At 45.6% G+C, this 10,610-nt stretch overlaps 1 protein-coding gene across 1 annotated transcript in view; it reads left to right on the top strand.

The window, feature by feature from the left end:
- Positions 1 to 10,610, top strand: part of PIGN (phosphatidylinositol glycan anchor biosynthesis class N) — a 102,472-nt gene continuing 91,862 nt past the window's right edge. Inside the window, exons 1-3 of the mRNA XM_068993565.1 lie at positions 1 to 108; positions 6,783 to 7,031; positions 10,385 to 10,506. Of these exons, the coding sequence (XP_068849666.1) occupies positions 6,811 to 7,031; positions 10,385 to 10,506 (343 nt within the window). The 5' untranslated portion in view covers positions 1 to 108; positions 6,783 to 6,810. The remainder of the gene's footprint in view (positions 109 to 6,782; positions 7,032 to 10,384; positions 10,507 to 10,610) is intronic.

Here is a 10,610-nt window from a genome sequence, read left to right as displayed (position 1 = left end):
TTCCTGTGGCACAGCTGCGATCTCCTTTCTCTGCCTCGCATCCTGTGATCGTGGACCTGGGAATGTGACCTGCCAAGCCCCTAGCAAATCACCTGGCCAGTCGTCTCAGTGAGTGCTTTTCTCTTCCACCAGTGCAGAGAAATTTGCTTATCAGTTAAAAATGTCGAAGAAATATTAACAGTGCATACTAGGATATTATTAACAATTGCTGATTTCTGTTTAATACTAATTTACGATTAACATTGTTGAGGAATTTTCTTTCTACTTACCAAAATTTGCATTAATCTGGGTCTTTACAGCCAATGTTTCACTGAATAATCTGGATAGTCATTGATGCTTGTATGTTAGTGATAAAAATATAAAAGATTGCTCTTTTCCACACACTTCAATTGTTTTCTTGATTAAAAAATTATTTTTTTTGTTTTAGTACTCTCAAAATAACCACAAGCAATATTTTGAGTGCAAGTTTTTCATTGATGTAAACTTTTATAAATATCTAATTTTTTATACATTTTTACATATGTAATTTTTGACATTGTTTTTCAGCGTGTGGTAAACATCCCAGAGGTATAAGCTAAATGACTTTTATTGATACATGGTTATGTGTATTTTAAAAATTTTAGTAGTTATTCATTTGTTTAGGTGATTTCCAGATGATTCATCCATGAACATGGTTTCTTTTTCACTGCTGCTGCTCCTGCTCTAAGTCGCTTCAGTCATGTCCGACTCTGTGCGACCCCATAGATGGCAGCCCACCAGGCTCCCCCGTCCCTGGGATTCTCCAGGCACTAAATCTGAATAAAAAGTGATTTTAAAAAAAGAGAAAGATTAAATGATAATAGTGCTTATTTACATGTGCTTAGGTATAATAAAGTAAATAGTATGTGAAGGATGATATTTGGAATCACTGAAATTTTGTGTATAGTAAATGACAAGTATGAAAGTTACTGTGGTTGTATTTATCCTCAGTCTTCACAGCTCTTGTTTCTGTTCTGGAGAAATAAACAGAGAAGCAAGGTAGCCTCTAGTGGCTACAGTGCGTATTACACATCCATTGAAAGGATAATCCTAGGTAATTTAATAGACCGCAATGGCACCCCACTCCAGCACTCTTGCCTGGAAAATCCCATGGACAGAGGAGCCTGGTGGGCCACAGTCCATGGGGTCACTAAGAGTCGGACATGACTGATCGACTTCACTTTCACTTTTCACTTTCATGCATTGGAGAAAGAAATGGCACCCCACCCCAGTGTTCTTGCCTGGAGAATCCCAGGGACGGGGGAGCCTGGTGGGCTGCCGTCTATGGGGTCGCACAGAGTCGGACACGACTGAAGCGACTTGGCAGCAGTCGTAGTAAGAGCCCAGGACTGGGCTGAGTGCTGGAGAAAGCCTGTCTTGCTGTCCTGGAATTAGCATGAGGTTATAGAGGCAGACATTACTACAGTCAGAGTTGTACTGTGCACTTATAAACGGAAGGAAAGGCTTGAGCTTCTGATCTGGACTGAGTGGTCCATGAAGGAGTGATGCTGGAAGGTGCCCAGGAGGGACCTAAATCCCACTGTTACTATACGAGAGAGCTAGGTTTTTATGTTAGCTATTACAGCTTCAGGGTCTAAGTTCTCAAATAAAATGTTTGTTTTACTAACTCAGTAAGCTTTAGAGTAGGGGAGAATTTGTATTATCCTTTAACACAGACACTTTGATACTTTTTACAGAAAAGTTGTGTAACAGCAGTGGGGAAAAGAAAGAACATAAGTCCAGGGAGTTGTTTGTAAATGCAAAAGAAAGTGAGAAACGATAGAGATGTTTCCTTATTAGTGAGCATGATAAGGAGAGTACTCAGGTTCCATGGTTGAGAGGAGCATTTCAGTCAATGGGAGCTTCTCTGCATCTAGGTAGACACCATATGTACTTCAGTTGTGAATAGAGTTAAAGATCTTACAGAAATGAATTAAAATGAGTTGAAAAATGAGTTACTTTGCGTAACTAACTATGATATCTGATAGAAGAGTTCTGAGCTAAAGGACAGAAGAAAGAACAAGAGACCAGAATATTAGGGACAGTTTTGGGATAATAAATTTGACAATTTGGATGAAATGGACAAATGGACAAAAGATACAACTACCAAAACTTACTCAGCAAGTAGTAAATAATCTTAGTCTCTCTCTGGATATGAAGAAATTGAATTTATAGTTAAAAACTTTCCAACAAAGGAAACTCTGAGCCATTGATATCCTGTTACACAATAAAGGAAGAAACAGTACTAATTCTACACAAACTCTTCCAAAAGATAAAATGTAATACACTTCCCATTGCATTGTCTGACACCAAAACCAGAGAAAGATATTACAAAAAAATTATAGTCTAATATCGCTAATAAATATTAATTTAAAAAGCTAAATATTTTAGCAAATAAAATCCAAGAGTATATAGGAAGGATAATACTTAATGATTAGGTTCAGTTTATTCTGGGAACCCTAGCTTGGTTTAACATTTGAAACGCCATCATTGTAGTTCACCACACTAGGAGACCCCACTCCGGGGGAGACCCCACACCTGGAGAGAGAGACACCACACCAGGAGAGACCCCACACTCCGGGGGAGACCCCACACTGGGAGAGACCCCACTCCGGGAGAGATAGACCCCACAGCAGGGGAGACCCCACACTAGGGGAGACCCCACACCAGGGGAGAGAGACCCCACATGGGGAGAGACCCCACTCCGGGAGAGATAGACCCCACAGCAGGGGAGACCCCACACCAGGGGAGACCCCACACCAGGGGAGAGAGACCCCACATGGGGAGAGACCCCACTCTGGGAGAGATAGACCCCACAGCAGGGGAGACCCCACACCATGGGAGGGAGACCCCACACCGGGAGAGACCCCACTCAGGGAGAGATAGACCCCACAGCAAGGGAGACCCCACACCAGGGGAGAGAGACCCCACACCAGGGGAGAGAGACCCCACACCAGGGGAGAGACCCCACACCTGGGGGAGAGAGACCCCACACCATGGGAGACCCCACGCTGGGAGAGACCCCACTCCGGGAGAGATAGACCCCACAGCAGGGGAGACCCCACACCAGGGGAGAGAGACCCCACACCAGGAGAGAGAGACCCCACACCGGGAGAGACCACCCCACACCAGGGGAGAGAGACCCCACACCGGGGGAGAGCCCACACCGGGAGAGATAGACCCCACAGCAGGGGAGACCCCACTCTGGGAGAGATAGACCCCACAGCAGGGGAGACCCCACACCATGGGAGGGAGACCCCACACCATGGGAGGGAGACCCCACACCGGGAGAGACCCCACTCAGGGAGAGATAGACCCCACAGCAAGGGAGACCCCACACCAGGGGAGAGAGACCCCACACCAGGGGAGAGAGACCCCACACCAGGGGAGAGACCCCACACCTGGGGGAGAGAGACCCCACACCATGGGAGACCCCACGCTGGGAGAGACCCCACTCCGGGAGAGATAGACCCCACAGCAGGGGAGACCCCACACCAGGGGAGAGAGACCCCACACCAGGAGAGAGAGACCCCACACCGGGAGAGACCACCCCACACCAGGGGAGAGAGACCCCACACCGGGGGAGAGCCCACACCGGGAGAGATAGACCCCACAGCAGGGGAGACCCCACACCAGGGGAGAGAGACCCCACACCGGGGGAGAGAGACCCCACACCAGGAGAGAGAGACCCCACACCGGGAGAGACCACCCCACACCAGGGGAGAGAGACCCCACACCGGGGGAGAGCCCACACCGGGAGAGATAGACCCCACAGCAGGGGAGACCCCACACCAGGGGAGAGAGACCCCACACCGGGGGAGAGCCCACACCGGGAGAGAGACCCCACACCAGGAGAGAGACCCCACACCGGGAGAGAAAGACACCACCCCGGGAGAGAGACCCCACACCAGGAGAGAGACCCCACACCGGGAGAGAAAGACACCACCCCGGGAGAGAGACCCCACACCAGGAGAGAGACCCCACACTGAGGGAGACCCTACACCAGGAGAGAGAGACCCCACACCAGGGGAGACCCCGCACCAGGGGAGAGAGACCCCACACCAGGAGAGAAAGACACCACCCCGGGAGAGAGACCCCACACCAGGAGAGAGACCCCACACCGGGAGAGAAAGACACCACCCCGGGAGAGAGACCCCACACTGAGGGAGAGAAAGACACCACCCCGGGAGAGAGACCCCACACCAGGAGAGAGACCACACACCGGGGGAGAGCTCACACCGGGAGAGACCCTATACCAGGAGAGAGACCCCACACCGGGAGAGAAAGACACCACCCCGGGAGAGAGACCCCACACCAGGAGAGAGACCCCACACCGGGAGAGAAAGACACCACCCCGGGAGAGAGACCCCACACCAGGAGAGAGACCCCACACCGGGAGAGAAAGACACCACCCCGGGAGAGAGACCCCACACCGGGAGAGAGACCCCCACACTGAGGGAGACCCTACACCAGGAGAGAGAGACCCCACACCAGGGGAGACCCCGCACCAGGGGAGAGAGACCCCACACCAGGAGAGAAAGACACCACCCCGGGAGAGAGACCCCACACCAGGAGAGAGACCCCACACTGAGGGAGACCCCACACTGGGGGAGACCCTACACCAGGGGAGAGAGACCCCACAGCAGGAGAGACCCTGCACCAGGGGAGACCCCACTCTGGGAGAAACCAAAAGAGCAAAACCAGGTGGTCTCGGTCCCTCACGCGAGAGGATCTCATGTGATCCTCCCCTCTCACTTTTGCTTTTGTCAAAAGCGCTTGACAAAATCCAGCATTTTTCATTCACAACTTTAAAACTGCATATTGAGAGTAAAAGAGAACTTCTTTAAAGCAACAAAAGGAATCTGTGAAGAAAACCTGAAAACCTGACAGCTTTCACCCTAAGATTGGAAACAAGGCGGGGGCCTCTGTTGTGCCCAACGTCACGCTAGTCCTAGACCGCACAAGGTTGAGACACAAAGAGAAAGTGTGCAGGGAAGACCGAAAGGCGCCTGCATAAAAACTACCAGAACAACCAGGTTTCTAGTGTTTCAGAATACAAGGTGAATAATAAAAATCAGCAGTAATTTAAAAACTAATGAGGGGAAACTGAAATTGAAAATACCATTTACAATAACATTAAAAAGTGAAATATATAGGGATGAACCACAGGGGCATGAGGGAAGTTTTGAGGGTTATGAGTGTGTTCTCTCCTGTGATTATTATACACTTTAAATATGTACACAGCTTATTATAGGCCAGTTATGCCTCAATAAAGCTATAAAAATGCTGTGAAGAATATTACTGGGACACTTCAAAAAGTTGGAGTATAGATGGTAGATTAGGTAAAATACTGACGTTGAGTTTACTGAAGTCGGTAACCACCGTAGGTACATAAGGGAGTATCATTATTGTCAGAAAATAAGCACTGAAGTATACCCCCCCACCCACACACACACACACGAGAGAGGTAAGTTAAGGAGACGAGGCAAGGACGAGAGAAAAAGGATAACGTTAGAGATAGATGGCTAAGGGGTGTATGGGTGTTTGTACCATTATTGCAGCTTTTCTCTGAACTTGAAATTGTTTTAAAATAAAAATATTAAGAGTCTATACTAAAGAAAGTGTTGTCAGCTACAAAAATTCCCTAGGTGGAACACAAAATACAATCGCCAAAAGAAAAGTTAATTCAGAACTTTCAGAATTCATAAGTACTGACTGCTCTTTGAAAAGCACGGTTAAAAAAATGAAAAGGGATGAAAGAGGATTTAAAAATGTCCATTAATGCAAGTAAAGTAGATCAACATCATTGACCACCAGGGAGACGTAAATTAGAACCACAGTAAGGTAACAGACGGGACAAAACCAAACGGATCACAGTACAAGTCCTGCCCAGTGTCATGGTTACGCACTGAGGACACAGTGCTCAGCGAAACAGATCGGTCCCAGAAGGACGAGCGTGCACAGTTCTGCTGGTCTGAGATAGTCTAAGAGAGTCACACTCGTGACGGGTGAGTGGGGGGTGGGGCGCGGAAAGAAAGTGGTTGTTCAGTGGATGTGAAATCTCACTTATGCAAAGTGAATAAGCTGTCGAGATCTAATGTATAACAGTTTTACACGTAAAAATTTAAGAGGGTAGATCTTATGTTAAGAACTCTCTTTTTTTTTTAGTTGCTCAGTCGTGTCCAACTCTTCACGACCCTGTGCACTGGAGCCCCTCAGGCTCCTCTGTCCATAGAATTCTCCAGGCCAGAATACTGGAGTGGGTTGCCATTCCACATCTCCAGGGGATCTTCCCAACCCAGGGATCGAACCCAGGTCTCCCGCATTGCCAGCGAATTGTTTACCGTTTGAGCCACCAGGGAAGCCCTCTTACCACAACTTGAAAACAGTTACCTGTGTAGATAGGGAAGGAGCCGCAGAAAATGATGCTTATTGAAAGATGGAGGAAGTAAAAAGTGTCCACCAAACTAAGAAGTTTTTTGAGACTGAAAAATGAGGCTGCTGCTGCTGCTGCTGCTGCTAAGTCACTTCAGTCGTGTCCGACTCTGTGTGACCCCATAGACGGCAGCCCGCCAGGCTCCCCCGTCCCTGGGATTCTCCAGGCAAGAACGCTGGAGTGGGTGGCCATTTCCTTCTCCAATGCAGGAAAGTGAAAAGGGAAAGGGAAGTCGCTCAGTGCAGGCAGCTCTAGCCATCAAATAAGTTGGAAGCATACTTGCTCGCACTAAGGCTTACCCAGATTTGGTCTTGTTCCCTCTCTCCAGTTTGCCTTGGAGATTAGTTCCTCTGGCCATGCTGCTGTACATCACTTTGGGATTGCTCGTGCACTTCGTGTTCTTCGCCTCCATCTTCGACATTTATTTCACCTCTCCTTTAGTTCATGGAATGACTCCTCGGTTTACGCCCCTGCCTCCCCCAGCGAAAAGATTGATGCTGTTTGTTGCTGACGGCCTGCGAGCAGATAAGCTTTATGAATTAGATGAAGATGGGAATTCTAGGGCACCATTTGTTAGGTAAGTGTGTCAACTGGTACAAGGACATCTCTGGAATTGTTAGGCTGAGACTGTTTATCTCACATTGGGTAGAGGGGTGATGATGAAAAAGAGAGTAGGGCACGTATGCCTCTGCCTTTGTCTTAGAAATTAGCAAATGTGCTTCCTTCTACAGTTACTTCTGTTATTGTGGAGGTTGATACCAGGTGGTCAAAATGCATGACCTTAGCTGCCTGGCCTCGCTTGTCCTAATTTCTGAATGCTGGCTTACAACTCAGTATATTATCTTTTTTTCTTTTTTTGTAAAGTAAAACTGTTCAATTTTCAAGTAATGACAAGCATAAATTTCAGTGAATTGCCAATTACAAAGGTATCTATCTAAAAAAATATAAATTTTAATTCAAAATACGTTTTCTATAAAATAAAGCCTTCCAAATTTATATCACTATGTAATATGATAATTTTGGATTCTGTCCATTCTGAAGGAGATCAGCCCTGGGATTTCTTTGGAAGGAATGATGCTAAAGCTGAAACTCCAGTACTTTGGCCACCTCATGCGAAGAGTTGACTCATTGGAGAAGACTCTGATGCTGGGAGGGATTGGGGGCAGGAAGAGAAGGGGACGACAGAGGATGAGATGGCTGGATGGCATCACTGACTCGATGGATGTGAGTCTGAGTGAACTCCGGGAGTTGGTGATGGACAGGGAGGCCTGGCGTGCTGCAATTCATGGGGTCGCAAAGAGTCGGACACGACTGAGTGACTGAACTGAACTGAACTGAAGTGGCTTTGAAAAGAAATATTTAATTTTTTGGACCTGTGGGGTTCTTGCAATCAACTATTCTTTTTTTTTTTATTCATAGCAAGCCCCTCAAAAGCCCTTCCTAATGCTACTGTGGAGAGATTAAAACTCAAATTCAAGGGAAATTTGTCCAGAATTGTCTCTTTCCCCTGTCCCTACCTGTCATCATTGCTTCTTATCCCTCTACCCTATTTTGATTTTCTTTATAGTACTACTCAGCATGTACAACTTCCACTAAGGCAGGGACTTGATTTTATACACGACATTATTTCTGGTTCCTAAAACATAGTTCAGTTCAGTTCAGTCGCTCAGTCGTATCCGACTTTTTACGATCACATGAATCGCAGCAGGCCAGGCTTCCCTGTCCATCACCAACTCCCGGAGTTGACTCAAACTCATGTCTATCAAGTCGGTGATGCCATCCAGCCATCTCATCCTCTGTCGTCCCCTTCTCCTCCTGCCCCCAATCCCTCCCAGCATCAGGGTCTTTTCCAGTGAGTTAACTCTTTGCATGAGGTGGCCAAAGTATTGGAGTTTCAGCTTCAGCATCAGTCCTTCCAGTGAACACTCAGGACTGATCTCCTTTAGGATGGACTGATTGGACCTCCTTGCAGTCCAAGGGACTCTCAAGAGTCTTCTTCAACACCACAGTTGGAGCATTAATTCTTTGGCGCTCAGCTTTCTTCACAGTCCAACTCTCACATCCATATATGACCACTGGAAAAACCATAGCCTTGACTAGACTGACCTTTGTTGGCAAAGCAATATCTCTGCTTTTTAATATACTGTCTAGGTTGGTCATAACTTTCCTTCCAAGAAGTAAATGTCTTTTAATTTCATGGCTGCAATCACCATATGCAGTGATTTTGGACTCCCCCCCCCAACAAAATAAAGCCTGACACTGTTTCCACTGTTTCCCCATCTATTTCCCATAAAGTGATGGGACCAGATGCCATAGTAGGCAGTTAATAAATATTTGTTGACTGCTAGAAGAATGAATGAACCTGAATTCTATGTCAGATTTCCAGGAATAAATTTATGGTGCATCAAAGAAATGTATAATATATTAAAGGATACAAAGAAACAAGCAACTCAGGGCAATAGGAAAATACAGGTAGGAAAATAAGATTGTCAGGGTTAGGTTCAGTACCCAGAAATATGTAACATGAATTCCTATGACTGGTTTAAAAATTGGGGTGATATACTTGATTGAATTTCTTAGTTGTCATAGAGAGGAGAGAAATGTAGTTCATTGCAAAATTAATGACTGTAAACTCTACTGGTTGTTGAGACGAAGAGGAGCTTTTCCGACAGTGCCTGCTTCTCCCTGGGGTGTTCGGTGGGGGCCAGGGCCTCCCAGGTGCTGTGCTGCGTGCTGCCTCCCTTTCCAGCTGCTTCTGAAGCCTTTTTGACAGGTTTTCTTTGTTTCTCACTTCATTTTTTAAAAAATACGATCTGATCAAAATGTTTCTCATGAGAGGTATCCACATTGCTTTATACCTCCCTGTTTTTGCTTGAGTTCAGTTTCCATTATAGAACTGAAGAAGTTAAAAAACATTTCTCCCTTAACATGTGGTTTAATGGTTTTTCAAGCCTTTTACTTTTTATATATGTATTTTACCAAAGTCTGGTTATAAGTCAATTAAAAGTATCTAAATCAGCACTTTTAGGTACTTCTCTCCAGAACATTTTGAGAGTTGAGAGTTTAGCTTGAAAACTGTTACGAATGAATTTGTGTTTCATACCTTGTTGCTCTGCTGGCCTTTACCTGTGGGCATTACTGTTCGTTTTGCATTTTTCTCCAGATTTTGCAAATCACCCTTAGACAGCTTAAAGAATGGTGATACATTTAGCAAAAGAAACTTTTGGCTTGTTTTAATCTCAAATTTAGAAAGATAATTTTACTCCTAATTGAGAGTATAGCTGTTTCCTCTCAATTTTTTATTTTGAAAAACTTTTAACTACAGAAATGTTGAAAGGATTATATCATGAATATTCATCTGTATATCCTTAATCTAGATATGACCATTTTAAACATTTTTCATATTTGCCTTCTCTGTCTCAGTACACACACACACACACACATACACAAACTTTAATTATTTTTTCCTGAATAATTTGAAAGCAAAATATTTTCACAGTTTACCCCTAAACACTTCAGTGTGTATCTTCTAAGAACAAGGACTTCAACGTGATCACAACACCATCATCACACCTAATAAAATTTAACATTGACCAAGTAATACTTTGTGTATCAGTGATTTCTTCCGTAACACAGAGTTTTGATACTTTGTGACTTAGAGCTCTAGCATGTATTTCCTTTTGTGATTCTGTACGGTGCTTGGGAGGTTCCTTGTCTTACCTGGGCTTTCTTATGCTACGGAATCCGTCTTGTGGCATCCGTCTGGTGGGAGGAACTGGACCGAGCTCAGTTGGGGTCAGAAAGATTCCTTCTTAAATTTTGACTCCTTCTTTTGATTGGATTTCTTCTGTGGTGATCTTGTTTTTCTAAAACCTTAACAGAGCCCGTGATCATAGTGTATGCTGACTCTTTGTCTGTGACACCTTTCAGGAATGTCATAATGAATGAAGGCACCTGGGGGATCTCTCACACGCATGTGCCGACCGAGTCTCGGCCCGGGCACGTGGCCATGATTGCAGGGTTTTATGAAGATGTCAGCGCAGTTGCCAAAGGTACTGTCTCTTTAGATGATTTTATCACATGAAGAGACTGCTTGCACAAATATTGCTTCTTTAATACTGCACCGTGACACAAAGCGAAGGACGTTCTGAGATCC

The sequence above is a fragment of the Capricornis sumatraensis genome, chromosome 21 (assembly GCF_032405125.1).
Source record: "Capricornis sumatraensis isolate serow.1 chromosome 21, serow.2, whole genome shotgun sequence".
Classification (NCBI taxonomy): Eukaryota; Metazoa; Chordata; class Mammalia; order Artiodactyla; family Bovidae; genus Capricornis; species Capricornis sumatraensis.
Note: the sequence above shows the minus strand (reverse complement) of the source record. Positions and strands in the feature narration are given on the sequence as shown.